This window comes from Leptonotus elevatus, chromosome 9 (genome assembly GCF_054856555.1).
Source record: "Leptonotus elevatus isolate MCC_2025b chromosome 9, RoL_Lele_1.0, whole genome shotgun sequence".
Taxonomy (NCBI): domain Eukaryota; kingdom Metazoa; phylum Chordata; class Actinopteri; order Syngnathiformes; family Syngnathidae; genus Leptonotus; species Leptonotus elevatus.
The window spans coordinates 25,755,892-25,772,662 of record NC_141247.1 but is presented as its reverse complement, the minus strand read 5'-3'; the positions used below and the strand labels follow the sequence as shown (position 1 = coordinate 25,772,662).

General features: G+C 47.0%; 1 protein-coding gene across 14 annotated transcripts in view; it reads right to left on the bottom strand.

Moving 5' to 3' along the window:
• The window catches only part of ptprt (protein tyrosine phosphatase receptor type T), a 114,459-nt gene that overhangs the window by 74,220 nt on the left and 23,468 nt on the right, over window positions 1-16,771 (bottom strand). For all 14 annotated transcript variants that reach the window (XM_086084810.1, XM_086084799.1, XM_086084801.1 and 11 more), the window contains exons 7-10: window positions 16,235-16,409; window positions 8,662-8,955; window positions 1,640-1,755; window positions 1,378-1,558 (exon numbers count right to left, since the gene is read on the bottom strand). In XM_086084810.1, coding sequence (XP_085940936.1) covers window positions 1,378-1,558; window positions 1,640-1,755; window positions 8,662-8,955; window positions 16,235-16,409 — 766 coding nt within the window. The remainder of the gene's footprint in view (window positions 1-1,377; window positions 1,559-1,639; window positions 1,756-8,661; window positions 8,956-16,234; window positions 16,410-16,771) is intronic.

The window sequence follows — 16,771 nt, the reverse complement described above, 5'->3', positions numbered from 1 at the left end:
GTTAAGGCTTCGCGCTCGCGAGTCGACGAAAGAACGTGCGTGTGCGTTTTGAACACGCCGACCTGAACGTGATGAACTTCCAGCTCGGCCATCGAGAACCCGCCGCTTTTCTTTTTTTCTTTTACTTCTTATCAGGTGGTCCTTTTTGTTTGCTTGAAAACGTCTTTGAAATCAATTTGTTGTGTTTGCGTGATGGCGGCAAAAGAGGAGGCGAGCGCCGGCGAGCGGCGCTTTCACGCCGAGACCACTTGGAGAAGAAAAGAGACCGATTTGGACTTTTGCAGGATTTTCCTCTCGTCTCCTTCCAACATTTTGCGTTTGATCGTCGGCTCAACCCACTTTTTCGAGCCTCTTTGGCGTTCAGTTGGAATCTTAATAATGTTCCCAAAAAAAAAACATTTCTCAAGGAGGAAAAGTGGATCTTTAGTTTAGTTAAGAATTGTACAACATGAATGCATTTGTTTGATTGCATTGTGTTGATTTTGATTTGATGTTTTCTTTATTAATTTGGGGCATTTTACAATATTTGTGTAATTACAATGTATTGATCTGTGTTTTGGCCTGTTTGATTGCCACTTCTCCTCTCCCTGTCTTATCCTGTATTCAATATTTTTCAATTATTTTCTATGTTTTTATCATTTCATTTATTCTTTATCATGAAATGGGAAAAAAGGATTGTATTTTAATAGTATTAGTATAGTATTTAATATATATATATTATAAAAAATGTATATTTTTCCTTGTTCAAAAAACACTCACATTTGTTATTGTTAATGAACTATTGTTGGTTTATTTACATTCCTTCATTTGCATTATAATGATTTTTGTTTTGTTTTGGGGTTGTTGTTGTTTTTTTACTTAAAATGGACATTTTGTCATATTTACTGCTCCTGTCTTGATTGAATGATTTTTTTTGTTGTCACCCCCCAAAAACACACACAAAAAAATCAAATTTTTCTGGTTCCATACGTTGTGCGTCGCTCATCGGCGACGACGCGTGTCAGTAATCCGCGCGGACGAGCGCAATCTTTTGTTCGTGTCGTTGACGATTTCCGATGCTAAACTCCGCTAGCGGATTCCCGGATTACGTCCGCTGCGGATTATGAAAAACATGCGTCCGCCATTCGTTACATGATTGATTCTGTTGTTTATTTTTGATTGTTTTGATCAAGCTGCTTGTCTGTGGACAAAAGTATTGGGACACCACCAGTAAGAGAAATTGGACAAAACAACTGGGACAGGAAGTGCGGGTTGAATTTCCAAGTGAATCGAGACTAAATGAAGCGAGACGGTGTTTGGCGTTTCCCGCTGTCTCCCGCTCTCTCCCGCTCTCTCCCGCTCTCTCCCGCTCTCCCGCTCTCCCGCTCTGTCTCTCACCGTCTTCCTCGGTCTGCTTGACGATCTCCTCGCTCTCCTTGCTGCCCTCGGCGTTGGCCAGGACCAGCCGCAGCCTGACGGTGACGGACGGCCGCAGGTCCCTCAGGGTGTAGCGAGAAGACGTCTGGATCAGCTCCTCCGACGCAAACTCCTGCTGGTTGAAGACGTACTGGTACTGCACCTGCAGGGGGCCAGGGGAGCGCGCGTCAAAGGCGTTGGGACATTTCCGGGACGACAAAATGGCGATGGGCTGTTGCGCTACCGTCAGGTTGTAGCTGTGGCACCGCGTGACGGCGTAACCGAACGTTTCCCACTGGATGGTCAAGAGTCGTGCGCGCACGTCCACCACGTTGACGTTCTGCGGCCCGTGGACCGGATCTGGACCAGACGCAAAACACTTGCTTCAAAAGCAGCGCAATTGCACTCACAACTTTCTGGCTTGATTTGCACAAAACGAAACTCACTCCAAAAAAAATGTTGTTGTTGCATTTTTCCACTTTCCCATCTAAATTTCAACTTGCCTCCCGGATTCAAGTTTTTTTTTTTTTTATTCATTTATCGTTTAACTACAATGATTACTTTGTCATTTTCACATAATGTATCTTTCAATTGACTTCATAAACAATCCGTTGAGCTTTCAGCATTCCCAAACAGTTTCTGCAGAAATTGCATTTCGTCTCGTTCGTCACGTCATTATATGGCTTAGAATGATGACTTCATTTTCTTAATATGGTCTCTCGATTAAAAACAAATCCTCATAATTGACTTTTTATTTTGGAAAGATGCCATCGTGTGTTTGAAGTTTGATTGGATTTTTTGCAGCGTGCGTTCCATTGAGCACATTTTAGTCGCAGAAAGCCAAAGGAAGTCGCTGACAAGCACTTTTCAACCATTAGGACTTTTCCCGCCCAAACAAATGTTCAAAGTGCTAATATGCTAACTACGCCTTCCTGGCGTGTTTCTGTGCTTGGAAGCAGCAGGATGCAAAAAGGAGGGACAAAACCACAAACTTATTTATTTCACTTGAAAACAAATTGGGTTCATTTTTTGGTCTTCTGGATTTTTGTTCAAATCTTCCCAATCTGTAAAGCACCACAAAAAAAGACCCCCAAAAACTCCATCTCATAAACTCCTTCGCCAATGTTGCGTTTGTTTGCACATGGATTTAAGAACCCGGGCCAGATTAGCCCGATGATAGACGGGATTAAAGCCATCTGATCGGGATTGCGTTTGATATTTTGGAGTATCGAGCGACCGGATTAAAAGAGGAAGAGGCTCTGGTGGTCTGCGAATTTGGAGCGATCGCGTGGCGTGTTTGCGGACCCCCGCGAGGATCGGCGGGCTTTAAGGAGTCTGCGTGCCGACTTAAAGGAAAGAATCTCGACAAGTGATGGGCTGACTGGATCCGGATAATCTGCTCTTGGCCAAAGATGGACGTTTAGAAGCTCTTGTGAAAATCTGTCGCACGAAAGCTCTTGTGACGAACACGGCGGACCGTTTGCCAAAAGTGCTTTAAAAACGACATCAAACAAACAAAAGTCAAGAGAAGGTCAAAACCTCCGTGAAGGAAAATCCCAAACTGTTCTTCTGCGTCTTCTGACGAAACATCTTCAGCAATCCTGAAAAGCCGCCATCGCTCAATCCGGCAAACAGACGCAGCCAAATAATCCCATTGGGCCAGATTAGCCCCCTAAAAAGTGGCTTGACTGCCGCCATCTTTTTAATCCAGCAATGGACGGAGAGCAGCTAATCTGGACGGATAATCTGACTGGTCGCAGCCCAGCGGGAGATTGACACACACTTCTCTTGCTATCAAGATAACGAGCGCCGGCGGTTCCGTCGGCTCCGTCGGGTCCGTATCAGGCGCTTTTCGAACACCCGATTGGACGGACAAATGTTGTCTTCCGAAATGAAAGCTGAGTGACATCATCCGTTGAGCTGCGTTCAGGGCCCCTTTGAAAAACGACCTTTCGTGGCCAAATACAATCACAGCCTCAAATTCTTTTTTGCGTTTGCCTTTTGGTCTCGCTGACGACGTCTTGCAAGTCGGCGCCAACAGCATTATATCAAACACACACACACACATGCACACACACACACCCCCACACACACACACACACACACACACACTCAGAGTTGAGGAAGGTCTTGTTATTTCTCTCACTTTGCTTTTATTGCCGTCTTGTTGGAGTGCGTCTTTCTTTTCATTTCTTTTGTAGTTACACGCCATTGATGTCTGCCGTCTGCAGCGCCATTTGGATCCCCGTGCGTGCGTGTGTGTGCGTGTGTGCCTGAGCAATTTATTTGAGGACAAAGTGTGTGTGTGTGTGGGGGGGGGGGGCAAACTGGCAGTGTGTGTGTGTGTGTGCGATTGTGCAGATGCATACGTGTGTGTGTGTTTGTGTGTGCCCAAAGGCATGCGTGTGCATTCGTGTGTGCGTGAGCAACTTACTTGAGGACAAAATGTGAAAAATCCTCTTCAGTCGAGATGCCTCATATACAGTTTGTGTGTGTGGGGGGGGGGGGGGCTTATGTGTGTGTGTGTGTGTGTGTACGTGTCGTAGCCAATGGGCTGACAGCATGAAAGGCATTAAAGAGCACACAGGTTGGGCTTTAATTGGTCCGCTTTCATAATTGGCCTGCTGGGGCAGATTTGTTTCCCGGGCAACGAGCTAGTTTCGCTAAAGTTAGCATCCACGGGGGAGCAAAAGGGGAGGATGAGTAGATGGGGAGGGCGGGCAGGGGGGGGAGGGGGGGGCAATGATGCCCGCATGGAAGAGAGGAGTCAAGAAAGGGCCAATGAAGCGTGAAGGGAACGTCAGCAGGCGCTGCTCGCCAACTGAAAACATTTAAAGGAGCCCAAACGGATCCGCCGTCTTCTTTCGCGTCTTTGTTACTTTGTTTGTCTCGAACGTCCGTTTGTCTCGAGGACATTTGGCAGCAAAACATCCATCGACGATAAGTTGGAGACTAGTTTGGCAAATGTTGGAGAACGTTGGGAGATTTGGGTCCATTTGGGGGAAAAGAGGAACAACAATTGGAAAAGATTTGACATTTGCATGATATTGGAAATGGAAATGAACATTTTGCATAACAGCAACGATTCATCGACAGCTCATCGGTTTTCAAATGCAGAACATTAAAGAATGCTCGGAACGTTTGCCAAATATTTGCGATTGTCGAATGACGACGAAATTGTGAAAGCTGCAAAAGCCGCGGAAGAATTTGGAGGACGTTAGCGAACACTGACAAACAATATTTAGATCGTTGTGGAACGTTAAAACATGTTGGAGAAAGTTGGACAACATCGGAAAATATTGGATCTTTGGTCAGAAAAGTGATTTGCAAAATGTTTTGCTCTTTCCTGGAATGTTCAACTTGATGGCGTTTGATGCTCATCAGTAGATTTTTGCTTTTCTGGAGGCGAAGCTGTGAAGATCAAAATGACATTTTTGTCATTTGCGTGTCGATTTGACGAGCAATCAGCATCAAAATTGAACTCAACGGGATTTTTATCACAAAAGGAGGCCGAGTGAAAAATGTCGGACAACGTTGCGGAAAGTTGAAATAATAAAGAAGGTTGGTAAATGTCAATTGTGAACGCTGCGAAATGTTGCCGAATGTTTGTTTTTTCAACATTGTTGAACGGTCGAGAAGATTGTGGAGACTGTTGGCAAATCTTGTAGCGTGTGCGTGTGTTTGTCAGTTTTAAACACACGCAGACACACTTGGGGATGAAACCAAGATGAAAAGTGTTGACCGATGGCCGCATCAAGTGCGTGCGTGCGTGCGTGCGTGCGCGCGTGCGTGCGTGCGTGCGTGCGCGGCAAGCTCATTACGAGACTTGAGCGACCCCTCTGTTCTTTGTCCAACGTCTAACGAGCACTGAGAGCTGCAGGGAAAAGCGACGCATGGGAAAACGATGCGCGCACACTACACGAGAGCGCACGATTCAAGACGAGGAAAAGGAAAATGTTGACGACACAAAGATTGCATGGGAAGGACAGACAACTTTCAGATAACAATTTCCAATTGTTGACGTTCATGAAAGCAATCTCCATTGAATTAAAATCAACTTTTTGCAAATTAAAACCGTCTCACGGCAAACATATCATATTAAATACACGACATTATGAATGAATAGAAAGTTTTTTTTCCCATTAAAACCCCGTTGTATACGATCTGACACCTGCATTGCACGGATAATCCCTTAGAGGGCGCTATCGCCCAAGCTGATGTCTTTTCTAGCCACCTTGCAAGATCGCCCCAATTGAGAAAGAAAGTTATGAATGAATTATGAATATTGGCAAATGTTCTTTCTGACTTTTGGAAATACAAACATGTTTGATGAGTCCGCTTATTTCTTTATTTCAGACCCGCATTTTTTTCTGCTGTGCAAAATGTATTTATTTGTGCAGACTTTGACTCGTTAAACCAGAGGTTCTTAACCCTTTTTTGGGGGGGAAGTCTTTGTAAAAGTGCTGCCGTGTCGGTGCGAGCTTGAGTGGCTTTGCGTCAACAGACGTCAACAGACGTCAACCCTCCGCAGCGCTTCTTCTTTTTTTTTTTGGAGCCCGCCGCCGGATTTGTGAGGTCGGCTTTCCGAAAGCTGCTGCCGGGATTATTGTTGAGATGATGAGGAATGTTGCGCAAGATGGCTTCTCAACTCCTCCACCTCGTACCAACGTACGTTCCCGTTAGCAGCGCGAAATGCCACTTGATTGATTTGTGGCTTTTCCGCCTTAACACGCTTTCCGTTTGGACTCAACTGAAGCGTGACCATCTTGCTCAAGGGCACCTCCACATGCTCACAGGGGCCTGGGATCGAACCTACAGCATCAGGGTTACCAGACTATTGGTGAGCGTTTGTTGTTTTACATAACGTGTTGTTTGTCAAAACCAGCAAAGGAACACTTTTGAATTTTTCACGAGCATTGGTTAGTTTTTCTTTTTTTCATTTCAGTTGACCTCTTATTGACTTTAGTATTGGTTTTAGGTTTTGTGGCGATATCGAGTATTGTCAAGTGCAGGATAATAAAAAAAAAAGTCATTGAGTGTTTTTTAATAAAGTCAAGTGCAATTCTCAAACAACTGTTTGACCTTCTTGTGTAAGTTAGAGCGAGTCCTCAAGCACGCGAGGTCGCACGCGAGGTCGCACGCGAGGTCGCACGCGAGGTCGCACGCGGGGTCGCACGCGAGGTCGCACGCGAGGTCGCACGCGAGGTCGCACGCCAGCGAGGTGGTTTCGACTTGACGGCGCCCGTGCCTCGTCCGGAGCAACTTCTTTTTTGGTTAATTTCCCACAGTAAGCAGGCCATTTTCAAGTGAATTAGCTCCGCCCCGCCGTCCGTCAGCAAGAATGCCCGTTCGGAAACACAAAATATTGGTTCCGCCGTCTTTTGGCTCACGCAAATATGTTTTTTAAAATGACTGTACAGATTATTTGAATGTAAAGATGGACTTAAACGTGGAGAAATCCGACTTTTTGGGGACGACATCGCCAGCGCGGGAACGGAACTCGGCCGTAACTTGAGGACTTCCTGTATTTGAAAGCATTTTGGCTTTTATTTGATTTCAATAACACAAATCATAAATTCAAACTTGGTGTGTACGTGCCCTGCGCTTGATTGGCGGCGACCAGTCGGCCGTTTCCTTCACTAATGTACAACAACAATCGCCCTGAAAGATGCGAAGTCTTGAGAGCGGTCGCGCTGCGGCCGGCGCTAAAGATTGACGAGCGCTCGCTTGTAAAAAGACATTTTGATGGGACTTCAGCACACATCAATCCTCCCGCCGCCTTTCATCAATCCGTTTGCTTTTTACGGCTGCTTTTTTTTTTTTTTTTTTTTTGATGAAACGTTTCAGACGAGCCAGCGGGACGGAAAAATAAAAGAAGACATTTTCTTTCTTTCTCCGGCCGTCTCTAATTGGCCAAAGGACATTAGCCTAACGAGGTCCATTCTGAGGTTTTCCCTGACATTTGTCGTCACCTCCCTTCGGGTCAGAGGTCGGCCGGCGGGCCCGTCACTCTTCCTTTGTCAGCCAATTAGACGGTGCCTTCAGGTGCTTAACCTCGCCGGCTTGCGCAGCCATCGCCTCCGAACCCGAACCCAACCTTTCTGGTCTTCCCCTTTTTACAGCTTCCCGTCGCTTCCGACCTGACGCCACGTCTCAACATTATCGTTTTAAAAAAGCCATTACTTTTGTTGTATTTGTTCCTAATGTTGCTAGAATGCATTTGGATGATATAAAATTGACAAAAAATGAACAAATGAATCACTTAATGATTCAAATTTTTTGCGGCATGGCTCAGCGGTAGAGTGGTCATCTCCCAAGCCGAAGGTTGCGGGTTCAACCCTCAACCTTGACAATGTTGAAGTGCCCTTGAGCAAGAGACCGAAGCCCAATTTGCTCTCAGTGGATCTGGCCTTCCGCTGGCGTCCGAATGTTGTGCGCATGCGAACGGCTGCTTGTGAGCCTTTGTAAAGGGCTCTCAGCGCCATAGCACTACATTTACCAAAAAGGTGTTGTTTTTTCCTACACAAAAAAAGTTGTAATCATGCGAGAATAAATTTGCATGTTTTTCAAGGTTAAAATGTCACAATTTTACAAGAATAGTCCTATGATATCATAGAAGAAAATTATCATCTTATAAAGTATAAAGTAATATTTTTATTTTGGGGTAAATTTTCTAATAAAACGTACTCCATAAGAATTAATATTGCTTGAATACGTTTAGTTTAATGATTTTTTGGGGCCAAAAAGTCCAAATTTGACAATGCCAACCTATTTTATTTGTTTTATTTTTTACAAGACATTCCAAATCATAAGAGCATCAATAAGTATTTTTTCTGGAAAAAGGTTTTCATCCAATTGTTGGCATTTTTTAAGCCAATATATTGAAAATGCGGACATGCAACTTGTGCCGTTTCCATCTGCTCTTCTTTTGCCAATATTGAGAGGGGACTCCGCCGCTGTAGGTGGCGCTATACACCATTAAGAGATGTGATGCAGCAGAAGAAGAAGAAGACCAGGAAGCGACAAGTTTGCTTTTGTAATTCTTGATCAACCGAAGCGTTACTTTGCTGTTTTTCCATCTAAAATTGTATTAATATTCGCTTCTTTAATTAATTACAAAGAGATTTTGGTCCCTTTTTCGAATTTTCGAGTTTCCATTCTTTTTTGTTTTTTTCGCATTTCTTGAAAATTGGAATAAAAGTGGGAGGATGGAAACCTAACTATTGATAAAACATTTTTTTTTAAAGCTCCTCTTGTGTACGATACCTGCGCATTTGGTCCTGGTGACCAGAGGCGGTCCCGGGGGTCCCGTCCCACCCTCGCCGGGTCTGGACAGCAGCACCTTGATCTCGTACTCCACGTCGGGGTCCAAGTGCCAGAGTTTGTAGGTGGGCGCGTCCACCACGTGGCTCTCGGCCCAGTTTCCCGAGGTCGTGCGGTACTCCACCTCCTTCAGGATGATGGGCCCGTCTCCGATGATGCTGTTGGCGTTGGGTTTGATCCACAGGTAGGTGGCGCCCACGGCCAGCAGCTCAGGCGGGGCGATGGGCGTGGGTGGCGCTGCGCAAGGAAAAAAGACGTTTTATTGGGAGTCCTCATATCGATTGACATTTGCTCATAAATCAGCGTCGAGGTTCAGCAGCAGCACACTGCACTTTTTTTTTTATTCCGTTCCGTTCCGTCTTCAATTCCGCTTATCCGGGGTCGGGTCGCGGGGGCAGCAGCTTTAGCAGGGAAGCCCAGACTTCCCTCTCCCCAGCCACTTCAGCCAGCTCCTCCGACGGGATCCCGAGGCGTTCCCAGGCCAGCCGTGAGACGTCGTCTCTCCAGCGTGTCCTGGGTCGTCCCCGGGGCCTCCTGCCGGTAGGACATGCCCGGAACACCTCCCCAGGGAGGCGCCCAGGAGGCATCCGAACCAGATGCCCCAGCCGCCTCAACTAATTCCTCTCAACGTGGATAATAAAAAAGATTTTTTTTATTATTTTTTTTAATGCAGCCCCCAAAGCCAAATTTGCTGATCAAGTTCAAATTTGGTAAACATGCGAGATATGAGAAGAGCCACACACACGTCTTACGAACCCGCGTCTTAAAAGCCAGCAGAAGTTTAGACTTGAAGTTTTGTGACGTCGTGGGTTTCCTGATAAAAACCAGGGTGAGAGTATTTCCCGCTGCTAAGTGACGCTAAAGTCAAGTGAAAGGAGAGAAAGAAAAAAAGGCTTGGATGAAAAGTAAGAAGTGAAAAAGTGTTGGGCTCATTTGTCACGTTTGTTGACAGCGAGTTGAAAAGCGAGCCGTCACATCTAAAAGCTTTTGGCTGCTTTATGACTTCCATTTCGAGCGCACAAACATTTATTTATTTATATTCATATTTGGATTTAGATTTATACACTGACTGGCTTTATTAACATGTGGGAGAAGGTGCGCTGACCCGAATATTTGGCTTCCCTCAAGGCCGCTTCGGAATATTTATGAAGACAATTTATGGATGGAGGCTGCGGGCCCGCCAGGCCGGCCGGCTGTCAATCACACGCGCACGCGCACGCACACACGCGCAGTGGAAGGGTTAAGGCCGAAGCGTTGATCAACGAAGTCTTCAATTCTAAATATTGAATCAAAAACACAAATCCTTCAAATGGCGACTCCGCGTGTGCCGGAGCTTGCTTTGGCTCTTTCGGGTGCGCGCGCGTGCGTGCGTGCGTGCGTGCGTGCGTTTGATTGACAGCTGCTGGCAAGTGTGCGGGGGACTCGTTGGCCGCGGTTTATTCTCGAGTGCTCACGTCAAACTCACGCTGTCGCTTCGGTGTGACCAGCGTGCGTGTGCGCGTGCGCGTGCTGTGACTCTCATCCAGTCTGGAAAGTTCCAAAGCAGATGTGAACGTTTGATTTGAAAGCGTGCTTGAATTTGTGCGTGCGACTTGAAAGCCTCCTGGAGCAGGTGCGGAAATGGCGGCTGCTGATGTTTCCAGGTTCAACTTTTCACCCTCCACTCCTCTTCGTCCTCCTCTTCGTCCTCCTCTTCGTCCTCCTCTTCGTCCTCCTCTTCGTCCTCCTCTTCCTCATACCTGCTCATGCATTACTTATCTTCCTCCTCCCAAATTCTCTCAGAAGCGTCCGATTGCGTCGTCACGCGCGCACACGTGACGCACATGACGCACATGAAAGGAAAGGAAGGATGGTGACGGAATATCAACGACGACTTCACAACTTCCTGATAAGACGACTTTTTTGTTTTCCTCCACATTTTTGGTGTGAAACGCTCAAAAGCAAAGTTTGGCACATTCCTCACATTCCAACAAGTGTTGCGCGATTCTGATTGAAATGCAGATCCAAATGGCGGCAAATCGATTCCAGACCACGCCCACAAGGAGTCCAAAGCCAGATATAGAAATGCCCTCTTTTAATATTTTAATAATATTTAATTTTAATATTTATGGCACTTCCGTTCTTTTCAAGGTCTTTCAACACATTTGAAAAAAAAACACATTACAAAAATGTAACATCATGAAAATATTGCAAAGTGTCAAACGGAACCCGTGTTTTCACAGTCGACGGACTCCCTTTCGTCCTCACTTTCAATATACGTCAATAATCGTGCCTGAAGGTTCGAAAATGAGAATTTGGCAAAAACGAGGCCGCGCTAAAATACTTCCTGTTTTCACGTCAGTGAAATGACACGAAATAAACGGGAAGCAAAACAAAACAGTTACAAACAGCAGCATTTTTTTTTTGAACCTGTATCTGCGATTTCATTGACACTTGCTGTTGTTATGCTGTTTGTCGTGCATGGAGTCGTACGCGTTTTTTCAAGTTGCGTTGTTGTGACCTCCAGCAACGGACGCGCTTCGGCCGCTCGGCTCGCCGTGTCACGTTTCCGTGTTTCAATTTCAATTCGCTGCGCTCTGCTGTCATCAGCAATCCATGCGGAAACACCAAATATTGGTTACGGCTCTTCCAGGTCGGGCAAATATGTGCTGTTTTTTTTATTACTGTACAAAGTATTTTGATGTAAATATCAACTTTAACGGTGAAATCCGACTTCATTCGAAATTCGGGTTACATCGCCAGTGTAGGAACGCAACGCCATCGTAACTTAAGGACTCGCATTATTTGTATTAGCGAAACAGATCACTCCAATTTGAGGTTTCCTGTCAAACTGAATGCCAACAAATGATTACACCCAGTCGATTAGCTTAACGCTAACGCTGATTAGCTTCTCTATTCTTCAACCCTTTTAGCAACAGACTGAATAAAAAGGAACAGAAAATATCACAGTACCCGCAGTCATATATATTCTTTATCCTCTGCATATACCAGCAAAAACGAGTTTCTTTTTAATTCTGTTCGATGATGCATGATTTTTTTTATATCATAACCGCCCCCCCCCCCTCCCCCCCCCATTCAAATACACGTTGCAACCAATTTGTGCGTGTTTGCTTTGGACGGGGCTGGAATGGATTCCTTGCATTTTCATTCATTTCAACAGGAAAAGATGATTTGAGATGAGTGCGCTGACAGAGCAAATTCAGGTCATATCTCAAGGCAGCACTTTTCCCCTCCTCGGATTTGGAATGTCGCCGAGGAGACTCGAAGGCGATGTCAACAATTGTGTTGATTCCGCAGCGACGCGCACACAATTCCGGGCCGGCACACAACCTGCGTTGTTTTTGTTGTTGCCAAATGCGGACACGTCGGCTTCTCGTGGAGGACAACAACGTGCGGGGGCACAACCCGGCGGGCCTCCGCGCCAGCGCTGCTGTCCACGCACACGTCTATTGATTTGGATGGCGTGGACAAATAAATATAAGATGGATGTGGGCAACTCACACACACGCGCACACACACACACACACACACACGCGGGTTTTATTTTGGGACCACCATCAGCTTCAGGACCAGCCAAAGAGTCTGGAGTGGGACACACACGCACACACACACACACACACGCACACGCACACGCGCACACACCTCCACTGGCTTTGATTGGCAGTTGTGTATCTAAACTCCACCCCACTGAGTCTTATCTCTGACGGACAGACGACACGCACGCGCACGCGCGCGCACGCGCGCACGGCAGCAGCACGACGACACAAACTACACACGGTGATGCATGGACACGACGCTGCCAAATATTTGAGCCCCCGCAGCCATTTTGAGAGCAACAGCAAACGGAGAAGCGCCGAACACACCGCAGACTAAAAAGTCCCACGTTTTGATGCGAATCGCAAAAAAATTTCACTTTGCAATATGACATCATTTGGCAGACATGTTTATCGTGGGGAAGGCCACAAAAAAAAGGCACAGAGGCCACGCCCAAAGGCACGACCTAAGAACCTAATTGGATGTTTCACAGGAAGTCATCTGCTGCGGAGTTGAAGTCAGTTTTGGTTCCGATCCTTTCAGCCTTTTGCAGAGTTTAAATCAACAGCAAGTGATCTTGCTCCATATTTGCAAGTTTGGAATGTGGAACTCACGTGTACACACACACACAAATGCGAATACACACAAAAATACACACGCAAGTTTGTTTCACACACGCACACACACACGCACACGCACACACACAGCTAGCGTCTTTGGTCACACCTGAGTGCACTAAACACTAATTAACCCCGATTTCACTTATCCACACAGGAGGATGAATGCACGCACGCACGCACGCACGCACAAATGCTCACGGATGAAAGGTAAAAGGGCACACGGCCATTTGAGCGCTCCAGGACACACGCACACAGGTGCATGCCCCTCCCCCAAAAAATGTTGAACATCACAAAGAGAAAAAATAAAAATACAAAACTCCAAATGTTGCCAGAGGGATGAGAAGAGAGGAGCCAGATTTAGCAACACACACACATGAAAACACACACAAGGTTTTCCGTGTGTGTGCGTGCGTGTGCGATATTGTTCAGTGACGGCATCATGGACTATTTCCCCTGGCGGGACGCACGGCGAACAACACCTGAGCTGCATGCACACTAAAAGGCACACGAACGCGCGCTGCATGCGCGTGTGTGTGGCGCTAACAGATGGTAATGACACTTTGCGTCCCTGAACTCATCGGAACGTGACACGCTTGTGGTTGCACGTGCGCGCGCGCACGCACGCACACAAAATTCCAACATCTTTTGTGACCGATGAAAGGTTCAAGTCATCATTGCGAACAAATCGAACAGAACACGGTTCAATGCTAATACGTTTCCTTTTCATGACATCAGCGCCGACAAGCCCCGCCCACGCGCACCTCAAACGCTTCACAATGGAGCATCTGTCTCGGAGGTGTTCATCTTTGAAAAGCGGCTAGAAATGCACAAAAGGACCCAAAAATGGCGACTGAGGCCTCGTTCGCACCAAAGCCGCTTTCAATGAATCCTCACAAGTTGAGGCCGTTCGTCAACACGCGACGGCGCCGTTTCGGAGCGTGAAAGCGATGACTTTTGAAAGCGATGACTTTTGAAAGCGATGACTTTTGAAAGCGATGACTTTTGAAAGCGATGACTTTTGAAATCGATGACTTTTGAAAGCGATGACTTTTGAAAGCGATGACTTTTGAAAGCGATGACTTTTGAAAGCGATGACTTTTGAAAGCGATGACTTTTGAAAGCGATGACTTTTGAAAGCGATGACTTTTGAAAGCGATGACTTTTGAAATCGATGACTTTTGAAATTGATGACTTTTGAAAGCGATGACTTTTGAAAGCGATGACTTTTGAAAGCGATGACTTTTGAAAGCGATGACTTTTGAAAGCGAGCTCCAGAGCGGACAGATTCCGAAACGCGTCCGTCCGCACGCCATATGCAGGAGACGCCTCCGGCGATGACGTAACGGTCGCAGCGCCGTGACGACGCAGTGTCGCAGTTTGATGACGTATGCGCCAATTCTCGCGTGCCCGTCATTCTGTCGACAACAATGGCGGCTCGCCGTGTGGTCGTGGTTTTGCTTGGCCTCCTTCGCTTGCTTCTGCTTTCGCAGCAACATATTTGGCTTCTTTATTCCCGCGTTCAACAAGCGGCGTTGTACTTGAATCAGCCGCCATTGTCTTCGTCTTTTTCATGTTCTTTCGATACATGTTTGTTCTGTAGATTGCAATAAAGTTAGAAGGAAAAAAAGTGTTGGTCTTCATGGCTGATTCTTCTTCTACGCTTTCCGCTACAGCGCCCCTCCATGGCTTGGCATCTACATTGCGGCCGTTAAACGTCCTCAGCGTCTTCTTTTGGACACACGCACGTCTTGAAGCGCTTTTGTGTGGACGAGATTTGTTTGAGGAACCGAGCCGAGATCTGAGACGGTTTTTTTTGTGGGTCTTCTCATGACAGACGCGTCGACCAAATTGTACGCTGCCAAGTCAAACTGGCTTCGAAAAACAACAAAGATTTGCAGACGACTTGCTTGACATCAAATGACTTTTTCCTCAAGATTTAGTCCCCAAAAAGTGCTTGGGACTCTTCAAATCTGGCGACATGTGGACGGAGGTGGCAAATCCAGGTCCAGAAAGTAAAAAAGCTGACACAGTTTGGCTTTAGCTCCAGGTGCTAGCTAGCTAGCTCCCTAGCTAGCTCCCCGGGTGCTTGTTTACCTGATAAGAAGCGAGCTCGCTAGCACGAGGGGCTAAAGACGCTACCGGCTTTAAAGGGGAAGTCAAGTCAAACATGTTCTCTACGAAAACGTGTTCTTTGTGCCCCACTTGCAGTTTTTAGGGTTCATATTGCGTTCGTCCAGAAAAATGCGCCCGTTCATACTTTGACCAGAAAACAAAAGTCACAAATCAGCAAAAGAGTGAATGCTCAATAACCCAACTGGCAAGTGACGAGGGAACGGCAGCTGAAAATGACATCACGGTGCCGGGTGGGCTCAGCGTGACCAAACCCAGAAAACGGGTCAGCCGTGACGGCCCACATTTCGAGAACGCCAAGAAAATTTTTTTTGGGGACAACAAGTTCGCAGCCTTTTAGGAACCGTGACGAAAACTCCAAATGGTCCTCCTCGAAGACGGCGGCCGGCAGCAGAGCGGGCGGGAGTGGGCGGGACACGGGATGTCATTACGGCTGACAGCGAGCGATGGGCGCATCGCCGTAATTCCATCAGCGGCCGCGCAAGCACATTATGGGCCGGCCGCGTCAATAAGTCGCTCGGCGGGACGCTTCCTGTCGGGAACGCTCCTTTCCCGCTTTATCGAGCGGCCGGGAGATGACATTTGAGGCCTTTTCATTTGACGACAGCCTCTCTGCGTGCGTTCGAGGGAAGAGATCAACTCAAATGGACAATTTGATGGCTTGTATACAAAAGCTTGTATGCGTGCGTGCGTGCGTTCGTGCGTGCGTGCACACGCAGCAGGTGTAAAATTGAACAAGCGAGCGGATCTTTTGTTGTCTGTTTGGTTGTCTGTCAACTTCAAGCCAGGGTTGCAAAGGGTTCGAACATTTCTCAAAAGTGCAACAATTAATCAATGACATAAACGGACGACGCTTTTGTTCACTTTATAAACTCGCAACTGATGAGTTTTTTTCTTGTACATTTGCCACTTTATAAACTTACAAATTTAGGACCCGCCCCCCCCCGGCAAATGTGCCACTTTCTTGGGCGTATCACCCCCCCCTCTAAATGTATACATGGCCCTAATACGCCGTCAGACAAATGACATGACATTAAGGGCAGCGAGAAAACAACGCACTCACGTCAGCCATTTGATCCCAGGAGGAGGCAAGAAAAAGGAAAAATGGATTCCCGCAGCCATGTGGAGACTGTGGACGAGATTGAGGGTCTCGCGCGCTTACTTTTGCCAAATTTGATCCCGAGTTGTGAGCAAATGCTGAAAAGGGCCGGAGGCAAACGAAGCACGCTTACCTTTGACGATGAGGTCGGCGTAGTTGGACACTCCGGAGCCGCCGTCGGTGCGAATGACGCATCGGTATCGGCCGGTGCCGCGCTGCGACGTGTCGCCCACGCTGACGGTAGACGAGAAGCGGCGGTGGTTGACAACCCGCGTCACCATCAGCGCCGTGTCCTTCCCGTTCCACTGCTGCGTCCCGCACAAATGCGCAGGCGTTAGCAAGGCGAGCTAATTTAGCGTACGCTACAAGCAGTGAAACAATCTGGGCTTCTTCTTCTCGCTTTCTCGCGATTTTTCTTCTTCTGCCACACCACACTTTTTTCTCTATCGCACTTTTGTGTATTTCCTCTGCACTTTTTTGTAAGAAAAAAACGGCAATTTCCACACGAAAATGTTGCGCAATGAAGCCAAATGTCCCCGATGGATTCCAAACATGGTGAACGATTGTTCTTATTCTTTTTTCTGTTATTGTGTTTTTCTAACGCTAGGTGGCGCCCTCCCTCCTGCCTCCGTTGCAGATGTGGTTAGCGGCGGCGGCGGCGTCGGCACGA